This window comes from Berghia stephanieae, chromosome 2 (genome assembly GCF_034508935.2).
Source record: "Berghia stephanieae isolate SIO BIC M18660-M18661 chromosome 2, UCSD_Bste_1.3, whole genome shotgun sequence".
In the NCBI taxonomy this organism is placed as follows: Eukaryota; Metazoa; Mollusca; class Gastropoda; order Nudibranchia; family Aeolidiidae; genus Berghia; species Berghia stephanieae.
This window is the reverse complement of record NC_088361.1, coordinates 112,956,118-112,975,402: the sequence shown is the minus strand read 5'-3', so window position 1 is coordinate 112,975,402 and position 19,285 is coordinate 112,956,118. Positions and strand designations below refer to the sequence as shown.

Genomic DNA, 19,285 nt, shown 5'->3' with positions numbered 1-19,285 from the left:
CTAGAATAGAAATAGAGGGTGGAGCCGACCATGATATAACATTTTATGGAGCCCTAATTTCATCATATCAGTTCTGTCCACTGACAGGTGGGTGGGTATCGCTTTCCAGAACTTATGTCCTTATATGAAATCCTGAGTTTTTGACCAATCAACGATTGCTCTTTTGATAACTCGCTTGTCAACATGAGTCAGCTCAGCCCTTCATTTATATACAGGCATCACAGGCGGCGAATGTTGTGTAACTTCAAAGACCACGGTTGACCGAAAGCGATGAATGGAAGCCCTACTGTGGCATGGAGAACGAGGTCTTGTATGTATAGTTACGTCACTATCTCAACGCTCGTGAATTCTTAGTAAGGCTGGACTCACGATCAAAACACGAAATCCGTGTTTTAAACTTTTGAATCAATCGAGTTACATCAGTGTATTCGTCTCATTGAGAAAGGAAAAACGATATATAAATCAAGAACATCGACCAGAAAATAAGGAAATTATCATGAAATTATGAAATTTGAGAAAGCTGTTTTCAAAATCAAATCTATTACAAAAAAGGTTATTTCTAGACCAATTTTTATGAGACAAAGACCATTATTCTCGAAATATCTCGACTGCACCCGGGGTCGATATAAGTTCCATTGTGTGTGAAATGACTGCTATACTAACTGAGCAATCAAGACCCCCATTTAAAAGCTCAAAGTACATTTGAAACACACATGCATACATATATTATTTTCTGTATATATTATGTGTCTGTTTAGTTGAGCTGTTTTCTTGGAGGTTTGTGTATCACACAATTTGTCACTATTACACTTTACATTTCCTGAAACAACCACGTAGAATATTCATGGCACAAGATCGAAGGGTGAAAGTGAGAGCTCAGTCGTTAGCGTGGTCAAGTAAGAAAGTACTATCCTTAAAAGCCATTTATGCCATGCAAATAATAATCTGGATGTTTCAGTTTGTTTTCTATCAGCAAAAAAGGATTATTTCACAATTTGACCTTAAAAAAAGAGTCTAATTCTATTGTTGATGCGCTTTTAGAATATCTCAAATGTAAAAGAAAGCTCTGATTACCCCCCCAGTCTTCGTTAGGTAAAGCTCTCATGTCTGCTATTAATAGCTGTTAGCAGATTCGGGAGTTCTATTGGCTAAAAATAATGTTAAAAGGGCAATGGATTTATAGTAACAGTCACAAATTCCGGTCCTGAATCTCCATCTTATTGTTAATTGCTTAATTTCACGCTGATTTTATCGGGAGCGAACTGGAAAAATCAAGACTAAACAGCTGTGAAATCAAATAAATTATATTATTCAATATCCCTTTCGTGTATAAATACTGGTCAAAGTATTTATAACATAAAATTACTAAAACACAATTTTATCGAATGTAGTCTGCCAATGCTAACAGATCGGAAGAGGAAAAACAAAATTGTGGCCTGTTGTCGCTAACTTACTGTTACAGTTACACAGTTAGGAAAGAAATAAACTTTAACTTTAAATTTAAGTACGAACAAAGCCTTTGTTTTTTGCTCATAAACCTACACTAGAATATAGCAACTCTGCCTGGCATCCTCACCACAAATAAGAAACCCAAGAAATCGAATGAATACAAAACAAGAAGAAAAAACAGAAACAGAAGAAAAAAAAAACACCTAACAAAACTGATTTCGATCTTGAACCATGACAACAGAGAAGAAGGATTGACCATAAGCAATATTTTGTAAAGGCCTAAACTACCAAGTGAAATTACCTGTCGATGATATTTAACAAAAGAAGAGGTGCCATCCCAGATAATGGTTTTCCACAGCTCTATGTTTCCCACTCAAGAGTGGATGCCCACTTGCACTCGTTCATAAGTGTCAACATCGAAGGCAGTGGAAAATATTCACATCTGAATAAATTAAATATACTGTGGTCTTTGAAGTCTTCAAAATTGAAGTTACAGACTGAAAAGGAAGAATAATAATTAGAGGTGGTGGTTCATTTGAGAATATTGGAGCAGAATGTGAGGTTGGAGACAGGGGGAGGGTAGATTTTTTTAATTTTCTGGATAAGTGATCAAGGTTGGGCTTCCTCAAAAGCTGGATAATCATTGTTTTTTTATAAGACGTGGTTATTATTCCATAACAATTCCAGTGAATTGTGTTATGTCTGAATTGGACTCCAAAAAATTAAAAAGTACTTCGGTGGAGATTGGGTCAAGAACACATTACCTTGGTGGGCATGATCTTTCATTTCATCTGATGTAACAGGTCGGAATTATTAAAATACGGAACCTTGAAAGATATAAATATCTCATTTAATCAAACAGTGTTTTACAATCATACAGCTGAATTTTATACATTGTGTCAGTATAGTATTGTAATAGTTTGAGCTTTGATTCTAAACATGCTTTACCATTAACTTTTAATTCAATTACAGATTATGTACCTGCTGAACCTTGGAGATGGGCAGCAAGCTTGACTCTGGCATTGCTATTAGGTGGATATGGATTGAAACGAAAGAGTGTAAACAATTCAGGTTGTGTCGCAGGTGAGTGTATTATTTTTCATGCCCTTTGATTTCTTTACAAAGTAAAAGTGGTTTGTTATGAGAAAAATAGAAATGATATATCATCTTAAAATGTATATTTCCAACAATAACAAAAAAAACAAACCATTTTTGTTTGTTAGCAATAACCATTTAAATTATTTCATCAAGCTTCTGAATATTATTTTATTTTTCAATATTTTTTTCATTCCTTAATTTCAAATCATATTTTTGGTGTTTAGAACTGCAATCTGAAATCATTTTACAAAGAGAGCAACAATTACCATTGAAACCTTGATCCAATTTCAGTTATAATTTGTTGCATTTATCGATTGGACAGCTAAAATGGGTAGAGCCAGAAAAAAATAAAAATAAAATGGAAACTGAAAGAATATTGAAAGCGGATGTGTTTTGAATAACTCTGACAACTCTTTGTTTGGAATTGAAAACTTGTAGTGCAGAAATTGAGAATACCCACCAACGAATTATAACAAGTGAATCACTGAAATGTCCACATATTGTTCTCTTACCAACAAAATATATAAAGAGCTTTTTCTTGGCCAGGCAATATGTAGCGACTTTTATATAGTATGTTTATTTATTTCCCATCACAAGTTTTATTTCTATGTTTCTTTTTCCTGGCACTGTAATGTTCAATATTAATATTCTCATTCATGCAATTATGGCCTACTCCCTCTTAAAGAATGATTTTTAGAATTATTATTATAAGTCAAGCGCACTGAAGTTTCATCTCTTTTGTCCACTCCAGGAATTATTGTTGGTTTTCTGATCACGATGGGCTCACTAGCATTCTTTGCTGCATTGCTGTCATTTTTTATTTGTGGCTCAAGGATTACAAAGTTTAGATCAAGTCGCAAAAAGAAGTTAGAGGCAGACTTCAAAGAGGGTAGGCGAAATATTTTTCAATTATACATTGGTCTTATAACCCCCTCCCCCCCCCCCTCTCTCTCTCTCTCTCTCTCTCTCTCTGTCTCTCTCTCTCTCTCTGTCTCTCTCTGTCTCTCTCTCTCTCTCTCTCTCTCTCTCTCTCTCTCTCTCTCTCTCTCTCTCTCTCTCTCTTTCTCTCTCTCTCTCTCTCTCTCTCTCTCTCTCTCTCTCTCTCTCTCTCTCTCTCTCTCTTAGAAGACAGTGCGCTCACTCAGCTAATAGAGGAACCAACTTGCATGGCAAACACTTCAGATTAATGATCACCAATAATCCCATTCTTATAAACCATCAATGTGTCATCCCAGGCATCTCAGACAGTGATGCAGTTATAATTGAGGTTGATGTGAACCTGAAAAAGAATAAACAGAAACATTTAAAAATCCATCTCTACAGAAAAGCAAACTAGGAAGGACTGAGAAATGAAATTACTGAAACAGCTAAAGAGCTTTTAAACATGGCAATACTTAGCACTGAAGAACTTTGGCAAAAATTCATACATATTCTAGAGAAAGGAATCAGTAATAAAATACCACATAAAACTTGTAGAATCAAAAATAGCTTACAATGGATCACTAAGTCAATAAAAAAGATGATAAAACAGCATGACCGGTGATATAAAAGCTATACAATGATGAACGATCGCAGTTACAAAGAGAAATACACTGTTCTGAAACAACTTATACAAAAGGAGTTATGTAAAAAATATTGGGACTATGTGGAGCCATGTTTAGCCATGATGAGAATGGAAACCAATTTACTGGTATGAACAAATTCTGGGCACACATTAAACACAGAAAAATGGACAGAAGTGGGATAGCCTCAATCAATGACAATGGAAAGCTCCTCACCTTAGCTTTTGACAAAGTAACAGTCCTAAATGCCCAATTTCAGTCGTGTCTTTTCTAAAAAGCAACCTTTAACCCTCAAACAAATTGCAGAAAACTGTATAGCAGACAGAAGCAGTAACATCAATGAAAAACAGCCTGTGATAGAAAACATAAATTTTACGGAAGAAGGCATTGCAAAACTTCTTCAAAACTTGGATCCTACAAAATCTAGTGGGCCAGACAACATCCAAGCAAGAGTTTTGAAAGAGCTTGCAGCCCCCTCTGTTTAATTTTTCAGAGATCACTCGACACTGGTGAAGTCCCAGAGGATTGGAGAACAGCTAATGTAGCTCCCATTTATGAAAAAGGACAGAGAACGATTCCTTCAAATTATCACTCAGTGTCTCTCACTTGTATCTCAAGCAAGCTTATTGAGCACATCATTGTCAGCCAGATAATGAAATACACATATAGGTATGATATCCTATATGAACTCCAATATGGTTTTCAGTCCAGGCGCTCGTGTGAAACACAATTGATCAGCTTTATTGATGACGTTTCAAAGTCTCTCGAGAAGGACCAACAAACATGTGCTTATAATGGACATCTCCAAGGCCTTTGACAAAGTTGACCACAACGTATTATGCCACAAGCTTCGACAATATGGGATAAATGGGAAAATCAACAGATGGATTGACAACCGCCTGAAAGGCCGTACCCAATCAGTGATCATTGACGGTGAATCTTCCGTCCCAGTTGAAATTGGCATTCCTCAAGGCTCAGTCCTTGATTCCACTCTCTTCTTTTTTATATTATCGACCTGGTAGAGGCTCTTGAATCTAAAGTTCTTGGGTTTCCTCCGAAGAAATTTAAAGATTAAATCAACAAGCCTGAAATCATTAGTTCGACCACAAATTGAATATGCATGCACTGTTTGGGGCCCACACACAAAACACCTTGTTGATAAATACAGAGGCAATACAGAGATGAGCCGCTCATTTTGTTATGGAAAACTATGAGAAAACATCAAGTGTGAGCAGCATGATTGATCAACTTGAATAGAAGTCACTCCAAACTAGTCAATCTGATGTCCAATGATGTCAACAGGTTTGATCAGGCTGTGATATTCCTTCATTTCCTATGGATCGGCCCTCTCCAAGCCCTTCTAGTCCTTGTCATCCTATGGCGGGAAATGGGTCCGTCCATCTTAGCTGGGTTTTGTGTCCTCATGCTTCTCATCCCTCTTCAAGGATTATGGGAAAGCTTTTTTTCTAAACTAGCATTCCTGACCATGATGTATAAGATAAAGAACAACCTGGTAGCGAATCCTAATCCTGATTTCCAAGCACTGACACGAACATCCAGGACTTTCCACCTGGACAGTTTCATCCCCCTGAAATCCACCAAAGACCTCAGAAAATTCTCATCTTACTCCAGAACCATCACAGATTGGAACAATTTACCGCTGGAAGTTACATCTGCACCCACTTTAGATTTATTCACAGAGCTACTAGATCACTGCTGAATTTTCACTTTAATATTATTGTTCATGTCAAAATCTTCATGAGTGAAGATGGGCATTAAAGGAAGATTCAAAGATTCAGATTGACAAATAGAAAGCCTAAGGATTTCTTTTGTAACGTGAAAAGGATTTCGTTTTCTAAGGAAAAATAATAAAATAATAAATTGATTCCCAATTCTTAGGGGTATTATGTGATTTTTGTTTTGTTGAAAATCAAGTATCATCTCTTTTGTTTTTTGAACATTAAAAGACATTGTAAAAGACGTAACATGATGCAGTTAAAAGTATACTGCATCAAAGTGTTGAAAACTTTTTAAACATTTGCTCTTCCGTTATAAATGTCATTTTCCTGAGTGTTATAGGTTTATTCTTTAAAAATATTAGTCTTGATTCAGTGAATTTTGAAATGTCCTTGTCTCATCCCCCCCCCCCCCCCCCTCCTTTTTTCCCTACATACTAATCACTTCTTATGATTTTCATTTTCTTAGGAGGGCAAAGAAACTGGGTACAGGTTGTTAGCAATGGAGGCCCAGCTACAGTATTTAGTATTTTGTACATGATAGAGGTAAGCAGAAGGATTAAAGAGAGAGAGAGAGAGAGAGAGAGAGAGAGAGAGAGAGAGGAGAGAGAGGGGAGAGAGAGAGAGAGAGAGAGAGAGGAGAGAGGAGAGAGAGAGAGAGAGAGAGAGAGAGAGAGAGAGAGAGGGAGATAGAGAGAGAGATAAAAAGAAAGAAAGAAAGAGAGAGAGAGAGAGAGAGAGAGAGAGAGAGAGAGAGAGAGAGAGATAGATAGAGAGAGAGAGCATGATTTCCATTTAATTTAAATCCCCTCACTTATTATATACATTTATTCTTTTTGATACAGGTCGGATCAATAGAGTTACCATTCAGTTTTAAATCTTATTACAACGCTAGCTGGTATGCAATGGCTTTAGTTGGATCTCTTGCTTCTGCTTGTGGTGACACGTTTGCATCTGAGGTTGGCTCAGTTGTTGGATCGTCTGACCCATTTCTAATCACTGCTTGGAAAAGAGTACCACGTGGTAATATATTAAAAAACATTAAAAAAAAACAATCACTAGGTAGTGCAGCATTTGCCATATATACGCTGATATAACTGGTGTGTACAGTTTGGCATGATGATGATGATCACCACCACCATCATCATCATCAGCAACTCTTTCAGCTTCTCAAATTCTTAGACATCCCTCCCCCTTTTTCAACTTAATTTTAAGCTTTTTGATCAGCTATGCACCAGCCTTCAATTTTCAGTTTAAACTTCATCTTATTTCACCTTTTTGTCTCTCTATCCCCCCCCCCCCCCCTCACTCTCTCCTTTCCTTGCACACACACACACACATACACACACACACACACATACACACACACATACCTTGCTCTTTCTCAGTCCCTCCCCTCCTCGCTTAAAAAAAAACAAAACATTCTCGTCGTAATTTGATTTCATTATATCAAAATAAAGCATATAATATATTTTTTTCTCGTCATTGTCTCTGTGTCATGTCTGTCACTTGAGGAAGGTCAAAGGGAAAACGTTCTTTGTTTTTTGTTGTTCCCTTTTATATGAGCCACATTCACTCACTTCATTTTTCTCTCCATATACTCTAAGAAACTCTGATGATTATGGTGACATTTCAGGCACTAATGGTGGTATTAGCGTTGGTGGAACCCTGGGTAGCCTGCTTGGAGGTGGACTTGTAGGCTTGGCATATTACTTCTGTCTTCTGATGTTTGTATCAGCTCCGTACATAGGAGATTCACCACCACAATGGCCTGTGATATTCTACGCCATCTTATCAGGTGGGCTAGGTTCAATCATTGATTCAGTCGTTGGAGCTACACTGCAATTTTCAGGTAAGATGTTGTCTAGAACAGTTCCCCATAAATACATATTTGTTTAGAATATACACTCACTCACTCACTCACTCACTCACTCAATTCCAATATGATGGTCGTTGGGGGGACTTGCGTGAAGCAGAAGTTACAGTCTTCCTCCATGCCTGCCTGTTGCTAACCCTATGTAGCAGCTCTGGAACCGACCGACACGCAAGAATATACAAGGAGCAGTCAAAAAGTATTGCAAGTGGATGTGTAGCTCAAACAGAATTTGAAATAATGACATGGATTATACCTCAGATTGAAGCTGAAAATCAAAGAATCAAGTCCCAATACCTCAATACTCTCCATTTTGTTCAATCGTTATACCAGATGCTGGTTAGCAGTGTTTTAACAGCCTTTATGACGTCTTTGTCATCTTCAAAATATCGACCTACAGTGTTTTTTTGTTTTTTTCTAAAGTAAATTCCAAAGCTTTCTCTCTTATAGCTTGTTACAGAAAAACAATAATAATATGGAATATGATGAGGATGGTGATGGTGTTAAAAGGAATGGTGAAAGTGAAGGATGGTAACGGAAATATTAGGAAGGTTGTTGTGATGATGATGGTGATGATGATGATGATGATGATGTTGTTGTTGATGACGATGGTGGCGACGATGACTACGATGCCACTAGTGTGCATATATGTGAGTGTGTATATGTCAATATATTATGCAATGTATGTTCTTTATAACATTTTATTGTTATAAATGTGTAACCAAATGACAAATTGCCACTATTTTGAGGACATTAAAGACATATTATTATTATTATTATTATTATTATTATTATTATTATTATTATTATTATTATTATTATTATTATTATTATTATTATTATTATTATTTAAACGTTTTAATGAATTTAAAAAATATTTTATTTTCCACACATTCATCTTTTTATGAATTGCAATATGCATTTTAACTTCATCATTGTCTTTTAGAGAATGTCATCTGTTTTTAACTATTTTATTATCCTTATCAGGAAAACACAAAAAGCTCGGAGTGATTGTGGAATGTGACGGGCCGGATGTTCAGAAGATTTGTGGTCGAGCCATCCTCGACAACCACAGTGTCAACCTTGTATCCTGTGCCATTACTGGTCTTATAATGCCTTACATTGCTGCCGTCACTTGGAATTATTTTTGAAGGATAAATTGTGATTAGCTTTTATAAATATATGTTATGATGCAGTCCAATGATTTTCAACTTAATTTATTAATAGATCAGATTGATCTGGAGTGTCTTCAGTAATTAAAAGAAGATTTTACATTCATCTCATTTTTTATTATAAAGATTTTCTGATATTTACAGTGCAACCTCGATATAACGACATCGTCGGGACCGGGAAAACCCGTCGTTATAGAGGGATGTCGTTTCAGAGAGGTTTCCTATGTGTGTATATCAGGAGGTGTTTTGGGTCTTGTGTAGTGAATGTATACTTTTTCATTTTCCCTCTGTAGTTTATCCGGGCTTGTGATCGGCATGTATTGTATTCATCATACGCATACATGGCCACATGAAAAATGTTTTGTTTTTTGTTTTTTTGTTTGTCTTTTTTCATTTTTTATTTTTTATGATTTTTTTTTTTTTTTTTTTTTTTCAATTTTTTTTTGAAGAAGTCGTCAATCTTTGTCTGTGTTTGTCTGGAGCAGATGATCTCACACACCTTGTCTTCAGTACGATCTAGTAGATCAAAAAGCACTGATCCATTTTGGTTTTGCTGTGCAAAGTGCCTGAGGGTGAGCAGCGCCATATACGCTTCCTTTCCTGTGACTTGCGGTGGTAGTGGTGTCTCCTCTTCATCTTCATTATCGGACTCTGATGCGGGCTGTTGTTTTGCTTGTCACAGGCATTCATTGGGTGAAAGGCGAGCCTTCTGATTGGCTGCGGTGTTGTACAAATGTGACTATTGATTGGCTGAAAAAGAAGCGTTTTCATTGGCTACAATAAGAACTAGCTCTGGACTTATTACGAGTAGACAACATACATAGAATGGAAGATACCACTTGTAATAGTTACGAACAAAAAAAAATGTCATGGCAGGCAAACACCTTCAAGGTTTGTCGGACCAGAAATGTCGTTATACAGGGGATTTGCGGAAATGTACGTCGCTATAGAGGGTTTTTTATTACTAATGATATATAGTAAAATAAAATGGGACCTTAGTACCATGTTGTTATACAGGGAATGTCGCTATAACGGATGTCGTTACATCGGGGTTGCACTGTATGTGCTATTTCTAGCAATCAAGATTTTGCCATATTTTTTTGCAATTCTTCTTCTTCAAGTACCAAGTCTGTGCCAGACATAGGTGATCATGGTACGCCATTCACCTCGCTGATCAGATAACCTAAAAAAAATGATATTACTCTTCTCTTTCTTTGTCACCCAGCTGTTCAAACTATTCAAATATGTTTTTCTCGGTCTACTTTTACTTTTTTGCCCTCTATCTTTCCTGTGAGAGCAAGATGTACAATACATTTATGTCGATTTAGGTGCCCCCAAAATTGCATTTGTCTTTTTCTTATTGTACGAATTAGTAACCTTTTTGCACTAACCGTTGTCTTATTTATAAGTTTCATCATCGTGAATCAATTCTTAATGAACTTGGGCTTTGATAACAACATACCAATGTTTGAAGTTATTAAAAGTTTTAATTGCACACTATAAATTCTATTTTTAGCATAAATATATCACTCCTGACTTAGTACTGTTTTGAGACAGTAAATCTCAACTGCATTCTTTGAAATGAGAGGAAGCTGATGTTATTTTTTTCTTCTTCAAAGGTTTGAAAATAGAATAAGTTGAAAACTTTTGTGATATTTATTTTTATCTTTATCTTGTCACTCACTTAGGTAATAGGTAGTAATAATAATGTTTTGTGTAATAAGCACAGTCCAAGCCAGTATTGGGGACACTGCTTTATTGGGACGATTCCGTGGGAACTGATTTTTTCAATATAAAAAGTTATACCTTTTCCTATTTCCAGCCACTTAATTGGGATGGCCCACAACTTAATTGGGACGAAATTTGACTATGACCGTCAAAGAGCTTTTTTGTTGGCTTCAACCATTTCAAACGATGGTTCATAAAATGCAAATTAGTCTAACAGGACAGTCAACCTGGTGTGTTGTTGTAGAGTTCATCACAGATGTGTGAATAATAGAATTTACCTGTATCCCCTGTTACTGTATATGGTGATAGCCAAAAGGATGTGTGGTTGAACTGTTTGTCATAGTCATCACAGAGATGTGAACAATAGAATTTACCTGTATCCCATGCCATTGTCATCGACTACCACCATCATCATGTTCATTGTCATGGGTCAATAGCGACGATGCTAGGCTTGCAGGTAAACTGACAGATGGTGCAATAAATGCAGAGTGGACTATGGTAAATCTTTAAAATTGCTAAATTTTATGGTCACTGCTTAATTGGGACGATTTGTCAGGAACCGAGCTGTCCCAATAAACCAGCTTGGACTATAGTAGTAATACTGTTTTGTGCCATCAAGTCATATAAGTTTATACACAATTATGTTTTTTACTGTTGAACAAGTAGCAAGCTGTGTATGTAATTTTTTTCTTAAACCCCAAAAAACAGACTATCATTGATTTTAATTTGGTTAAAAAAAAAAAAAAAGATATACAAATACTAGGTGGAGATCCTCAAGCTCTTGTGAATAGTATACTTTTTTATTTATAATCTTTTGACTTTTCCTTCATCTTCCTTGTTCATGGCGTTGATATAAGCAGTGTTGCAAGTCCTGTTTAATTATAATTGTCTTATTGGGCTCCTTCTGTTTTTTTTCATTTTGGGTTGAATATATGAATACTCGCATTTCATTGCATTGTTGAGGTGTTTCATTTTTTTTTCTTAACTTTTTTACATATTAACTTTGTCGTCAGTATGAGATGAAAAATTTATTCAGAATTTTTTGATGTGCTATTTAAATAAGGATACAACATCAAAATCAGTTATGATATGCTTTTTCATAGTATTTAGAATAAACAAAAACTAAACATTGTGTCAGGTTTCACAACGACAGTCACAATTTTAATAATAACAAATTCGACCACTAACATCCATCATGATTAATACACATTTTAAAGATACTCATGATTCAGTGTCTTCTTTTTTTTTTCTGTACGAGAATTACAATTTCTCTAAAATAAATCAGCTTAACCCTAGTGTTTGCTAACGTCTCTTATATCACAGATTGCATAGTTTCGTTTATTATTTATCTGAGCTCACCTGCATTGAGCTTAAACAAACTGAAATGGGTGACTTTTAAAACTTTTTTTGTACTTTTGAAGGGTATTTAAAGATTTCTAACTGGGTGGGGTTTCTGACCTCCCATAGTGGGCAGGGAGGTACTTGCTGTGTCTTCTGTCCCCCTGTATCTGTTTTCCAACTTGCTTTCTGTCTTTGTCTTGGAATGAGATTACTTAGTTTTGTCCTGACTTTGGCAAGGGTCCTTGGCTGGGTGGGAAATAGTCGACTGTATAGTTATATGTTTTGGAGATATTTTTTTTCCATGTAAATCATTTCTCTTTTGTACTGTTATTTTTTTATTCTTAACATATGATTTGTAAACATTTGAGTGTATTCCTCTTAGTGGGGACTTGTGCTAGTGTCTGGTTGAGACTTTTAGATATCAAACTAAGTACACTGATAGTGTGCCATTGGAATCTACATCTGTTCCCTTCTTGAACCATTTCTATTTGGGTTACTTTTTCCTCAAGCCCTTTTAATTGTACATCTAGAATGTTTTTAGTATCCAGTTTTCTTCCTTTTTACTGGCTCTGATATGATCTAAATGTGTTGCAAGCACCGTAAAACCCTTAAAAACAAACAAAAACAAAGGTATCTAACCATAAAAAACTCTTTTTTTTTCTTTACTCGATGCAGTCTTGCTATCAAGATCATAATATGATTCCAAAAGGCCTCATTTAGATGTTAAAAACAAGTATGAGGGTGTTCTGATATGTTGTGAAATTTACAAAGAAAATCAATAGCTGGGCATGGTATCATGTTAAGATGATTGTTATCAATAAACTTTGAAATAATTTTCCTATGCAAAGTAAAAAGAATGACGGCAATGTGTTGGTTCTTTTTTTTTTTTTTTTTGGTTATTTCAATTTCATTAATGTTCAACTATATATATATATAAAGAAAGACACTCTGAAATAATTACATCATTTCATCAGGTATCTCATGTTACCTGCCTATAATGTTACATGTTTGAACAAATGTTTTTGCATCCGTATTTAATTTACATTCACATGTGTATGTGTGTTTGTGTTTGCATCTGTGAGTGTATGGGTATATTTGCGTATGTGTGCTTTGAATTTATTGTTCGTTATGAAATATAATTTACAATAATCATGATAAACCTTACACTTGTTGCTGATTTGTGTGACATGCTTACAGTGGGGGTGTGTGGGATTATAATTTTGATGTACGAGAGGTCATTTATGTGTGTGATATATCATAAAAAAAAACAAAGATAATTAAAGATAAAGTTTCGTCATAAAGAATTGGTGTAAAAAGTGTAGCAGGAGTAGCTTCCAAACAAAAACTGTCGTTTATTACATGAATATTTTAACTCTTATGAATTGCAAGTTAAGAGAAATATTTCTAGACTTAAATAGACATTTCAAAATTATTCTAATCGAATTTTATAGCATTGAGATTATTACATAAACCATTTTTCTTTTGTTCTTTTTTCTAATTTTATTGAATTGAAATATTGAAATAGCTTTGTTTTCCCCTCATCTATGACAAGTAATGTCCTCTGGGTGGGGTTCCTGGCCTCCCATAGTGGGCAGGGAGGCACTTACTGCGTCTTCTATCCCCTTATATCTGTCTTCCAACTCACTGTCTTTGTCTTGGAATGAGATTACATACTTGGTTTTGTCCTGGCCCTGGCCGGATACTCTAGCTGAGAGGGAAACAGTCAAATGTATAGTTAGTTTTGGGAGATGATATTTTTTTCCTTGTAAATCATCTCTCTGTTATGCATTGTATTATGTTCTCTTTATGTTATATTTGTAAAACATTTGAGTGTATTCCTCGTAGTGGGGACCTATGCTTGTGTCTGGATGAGACTTTTAGTAATCTCAAACTAAGTTCTTTGATAGTGTACTCTGGGAATCTACACCTGTTTTTTATTTGAACGAATTCCCCTTTGTCTTACCATTTCTTGGGTGCTTTAATTGTAATTCTAGAACTTTTTACTAACCCATTTTCTTCCTTTTTACTGGTGCTGATATGACCTTAATGTGTTGCAAGTGCCGTAAAACCCTTAAAAACAAATACATAAAATTAATGTCCTTTTAGCTCAGCTTCATAACACATCAACCATATGCGGCTATGTGGCCTTGTGGTATGACACTTGCCTTCGGACTGGAAGGTTCAGGGTCTGAGTCTTGATCTGAGCAGCGCATAGTTGAGCCATTGGTAAAGCCTCTTTACTCACATTCTCACACCATACTCAGGTGTGCAAAAAGAGTATGCCGTTAACAGCATTGTTTTTGTTGGAAAAAATAAATAAAATTACCTAACAGGCGTCATGTTTCGTCTTACATCTTAAGTGTTGCTGTTTGCTGGGGACCCCTTGTAAAGCGCTTGTAGCATGTTTAGTGGATATTGAACTATATAAATGCTCTACTAGTCAAATGGACCATATGAACTGTGTTTCCCATTTTTAAAAAGCTTTTTCATCTAGCATAATAAGTCATAGACTAGGCATTCTGAGGCTACATATATAGATACATCCTTTACATAGGTATAGCTTTATAAGTATTCATATTTCCTTTATACATTGTAATTGGTTAATACTGATATACCTAGCCCTCAACGTCTTTCCACTTTTCTAACCGATGATTGATATAAATATTACCTGTCAAATACTTGGTTGGATTGAAAAATATTGAAGATTATAGTTAGAAGTATAATCCAGGCACACAGAAAACTCAAATTTGATTAGCTTCAAACAAAAGATTTATTTACATGTCTATAAATAATACTGTAAAAAAGAGACAAACATATGTTTGGATCAAAACAGTTGTACGATTTGATGATATTAACGTATATAAAACAATAATCATCACTCTGGATATGCTCTATCATGTTGATTTTGCTATTGAAGCAAACCCAGTTTTATTTCTGATCGGGTGACTTCATTGTCACACTGTATTGGAGTAAACTTATCATAAATGAATATAAATATTTGCTCAAAAACATTGATAGATATTTTGTGCTGACTGAGATATGTAATTGAAATAAATTTTGAAAAAACAAGAACGAAAATACATTACAAATTTCACTTAAATTTTGTCATGGATACTTCTCGCATTAAAAAATGATGAAAAATATGGAGCAATCATCAACATTTATTGACTTATTTTTAGAGGAACACATCAGTGATCAAAGTAGTATGATCTTTTTTGTGTGATTCAAACACATTTTTGGACAGAGGCACAAGGAAAATTTGCATTGACAACACATACTTTAAGTAGACATTGTCTCATTATCATTATAATTATTATTATTCTTTTTGTTTTGCACACTATTTTCCATGTCTCAATTAAATGATTTGAAAACTAATGCACCGAATTTTTTGTTCATGTTTTTCTTTTTCCAATGTAGGAAAATACAGTCATGAGTTTGAGAGAAATGGCACAAGAAATTGCAAGCAAGATTATTAATACTGTTTCCTTCTGAAAGAAGTACTTTTAGTAAGATCTCAGGAGGAAAGATAGAATAAAAATGAAACAAGCTTTGGATCAGCATCAGTTGTAACCAAAGAGGTAGAACTGATGTAAGGAAACATAATAATACAGACATTATTTTCCTCCTCAAATTTTATCGTGCAATCTTTTGAGTGATTGTGGGATTTTCCATTTGATGGCGGAATTTTTGGAAGTCTTCTTCATTGTGGAATCTGTAGGCCTGGTACTGAGAGCCTGGATTTTCATGGACCCAGTGATCTACAGGTGGTACAAAGTTGCCAGGGCCGTCCCATCTCCTTCTCCATGCATGTGTATGGAATGGTATGAGTTGTGGATAAGGGACTCCGGTGTAGTTAGCAGGGTATCCTGACAATGAGATGCCTGTAAAGAAATACAAATATGGAGGGAAGTTTATTAATTTAAAGCATGACAATGATTATCCCAATTTGTAGACTTATGATTATTTTTTGGATAGTATGGGCTCAAGAACTCAGCAGTGCACTCGCCTTACAATCAAAGGGACCAGTGTCAGCCCTTGGTGTAGTGAGGTGCGTGTAGAAAAATAAGGATGATAAAGATTATTCCAATGTTTATATTTTAAGTTTGCTTCCGGGAAAACAGTGGTTCAGATCATTCAGTTGGTGGTACATCCACCTCACAAACAAACGAAGCAGTTTTGGTCCCATGTGAAGTCAGAACAGAGGAATTATAATAATAAAACCAAACCAACCAAAACAAGTAGAAATTAGGTAGGGTGGAAAAACAGTAAAATATTGATATATTTTTTTCAAAGGTACTGATCGCTCTAACATATCCATTCCTCTCTTCATCCATCGGTGACTACGATTATAACTATAACATTCTTGATTGAATGAGGTTTCACAAGTAGAATTTTATTAGACACAAGACAATCAAACTGACTAAAAATTCACTCTGTGTGTAACTGTATCAAAAGAATGTACTACAGATAACTTTAAAAAAAAAATCTTAGGTGATGTTTTAAAAAAATTCAATATTATACTTTAATCTGATTGTATTCCTCATACAAATGTTTGACTTAGCTTGAAGCCTGGTCTAAAAACTTTCCTTTTCCTTCTTGATTCCTCAAATATTGGGTAATTTATCCACCTCTCAGTATCATCCAACATTACTTCTACACACAAACGATCAAAATAAGAGTAATTTAGAATAATTCTACGCGGACTGATGCCATGTGTGTGTAAGGGTGTCAGAAATTGTGTATCTTTTCAAAGTTTATCAGTGTGTTCTTGAGTTGATGCTTTAATATCAAAATAAGTAAGTTTAGTCCCAAAAATCAACCAGACAGGCCAGAAAAAATTTCCTTTTGGCCATCTGTGAGAGAACAATATTATAGGCAACTTAAAAGATATTCTGAAATTTGAAATACTGCGCATTTGATATATATGCTACATTATAACTCCAAAATGCAGTTTACCTGATGGGTTTGGCTTGCTGTCTCTCTTTCTTTGGAAATCTCTGTATTTGTCCTCGCTATCCATATGGATAGCATCACGACGAGTAAGAGGCGGCAGCGACCGATGGTCCTTATAGTCCATCCATGCTCTTTCTGATGGAACATAGTATGCTGGGCCTCGATATGTATGTGATAATCCATCGCCACTCAGGTAAGAATTGACTGGCATTGGGTTCCAGTAGCCACGTTCGAAAAGGTTCTGGCCCTTGCTGGTAGCATACTTGCAATATGCTGGTCCTTTACTTGTGCTTAGATATCGATCAGACATGTTTGGCTGTGCAAAGACATAAACAAATTTATTTTACTCTTGAAGTTGTGTACAAGATAGTATAAGACTAAGACAAACAACAATGCTAGGTCAAGGCATTAAGATCCCCCCCTCCCCCTTTGCTTTTTAAATCCATTGTCTGATAGCCGACAGAAAGTTAGTTCTTTTACTTTTACATTCATTTTTCATTGCCCTATATATGTGATCTAAGGGTATGACACTCGCCTTTGGACTCGAAGGACCAGGGTTCGAATCTCACTCTGCATAGTTGAGTCTCTGGAAAAGGCTCTTTACTCACATTCTCTCACTGTAAAATGAGTTAACAGCGTTGTCTCTGTCTGAAAAAAATTGTAATATCGCCTAACAAGTGTCATGTCTCTTCCTATATGTAAAATACTTTGTAAAATACTTTCAGAATTTTAGTGGATATTGCGCTATATAAAAGATCCATTGAAAAAAAAATATTTGAGGCCTCTACTGAAGGGAAATTCACATGTATTTTTTGTATTTAGTTGGCCTTAACAGCACTGTCATCAGGTTTAATCACATACATGCTTGGAATAATTATCTCAAATTTCTCATTGAGATAGATCACCAAACGAGACACTAAAGGATAGTTAAGATTGAAATAATTTCAATTCTGCCTGATTCTAATAAGCATAACTCAATTCAACAATTTCTCTCATACATTTATGCCATGGGCTCCTCATGACTGATAAATTGTAAAATTCGCAAGTGTTTCATCTTCAGGATAGACATAGAGCGCTGTTTAAACATTAACAAAGAACTGGAAGGAAAGTAACAATTTAAAAGAAAGAGAGAATGGGAATAAGTAATAAGAAAAACAGAAAAGAAATGAGAAGGAAGAAAAAAATTGCGAGATTTAGGCGTCACTTTTTAAAAACAAGATTTTGAAAAATACTTGAAGATGGTTAAAATGTATGGATTCCCCACCCCCTTTGCCATGTTGCCAGGGGTGTTTGTCAATGGCTCTTCATTCAACTCTCGTAGGTTTGACTTAACTCTTCTTAACTGGGTTAAAGGGTTAAGATTAGTGGATCATCTTCCCAAATCTCAAATCGTCTCAGCAATGTTATTTTCCTACCCCCATGAGTCTCATTCTTCTTCACACCTCAACACTCGTCTTCTTTTTCAATGGGACACATGTGCACCCAGCTTACCTATTACCATGCTAACACACCTAAAAAGACAGGTAAAATCATCGTGACGTGACCATTAATGTCGTTGATAGGCTCTGAGTCATGCTTGTCATAAACCCAAACACACGCACAATGTCCCCATCCCTACCCATCGTCCTGATTGATAATGTAGTATTATAGTTTATAGTTTGAAAGCAGTCTGCCAGACAATACCAAGAAGCTTATAACTTATAATATGAACTGGAGTGAGAGGCTGTGACGTCAGCGCGCACATTTTAACCAACCGCTCGCGTGCCGAGACTGGAACGCTATTATAAGCTTCTTGGACAATACTGATGTACAATATTGCTCACTAAGTTCGGAAAGCAATACAAGATTTTTAAAATGCCCGTCTTGGCATGCTCTCTGCAGTTTTCATTACTTTTTTTTTGTAGCTGAGATGTGTGGTTATGAACTTCAATGAATATGAGGGGGCTTTTGTTGTGTCAAATAGAGGAAAAAAAACCCCCAGAGATTAATTAGTTTGCATCAAATATTACCTGAAATTAAAGTCATAAGATGTTAAATAGCCAAGAAAACGGAACCTCCAATGTTGATCAGTGCCTAGCAACTTAGAACCTCAATAAGGTATTTTCATAAACCAAAGAGCTCTCTTCATTATGTCACATTCTCCATTTACTTGCTGAAAGGGAATGTTTTAAAGATAGACAGATGTCCTATATTTTGCATCATTGCCCGTCATTAATTTACTATATTATATCTGGTTTTGGCCAGTAGATTTATTTTCAAAATATTACGAAATTCTTTATTATATTGTTTTTCGTCTTTAAAAATCTATTAGTCGAAATAATCGTAAAACCTTTTATATAATAAACTGCTTGAACTACTTTCCAAAGAAAGAGA

General features: G+C 35.4%; 2 protein-coding genes across 2 annotated transcripts in view; one reads left to right on the top strand and one right to left on the bottom strand.

Moving 5' to 3' along the window:
• Positions 1-15,334, top strand: part of LOC144966278 (transmembrane protein 19-like) — a 15,849-nt gene extending 515 nt beyond the window's left edge. Inside the window, exons 2-7 of the mRNA XM_078902490.1 lie at positions 2,422-2,532; positions 3,299-3,436; positions 6,315-6,391; positions 6,691-6,868; positions 7,482-7,697; positions 8,706-15,334. Of these exons, the coding sequence (XP_078758616.1) occupies positions 2,422-2,532; positions 3,299-3,436; positions 6,315-6,391; positions 6,691-6,868; positions 7,482-7,697; positions 8,706-8,869 (884 nt within the window). The 3' untranslated portion in view covers positions 8,870-15,334. The remainder of the gene's footprint in view (positions 1-2,421; positions 2,533-3,298; positions 3,437-6,314; positions 6,392-6,690; positions 6,869-7,481; positions 7,698-8,705) is intronic.
• On the bottom strand, positions 14,706-19,008 carry LOC144966279 (uncharacterized). Its single transcript, XM_078902491.1, has 3 exons — positions 18,922-19,008; positions 16,916-17,228; positions 14,706-15,840 (listed from the first exon to the last, which is right to left on the bottom strand). The coding sequence occupies exons 2-3, from the start codon at positions 17,220-17,222 to the stop codon at positions 15,593-15,595; spliced, it is 555 nt and encodes a 184-aa protein (XP_078758617.1). The 5' UTR covers positions 17,223-17,228; positions 18,922-19,008; the 3' UTR covers positions 14,706-15,592.
• Between the last annotated feature and the right edge of the window lie 277 nt (positions 19,009-19,285).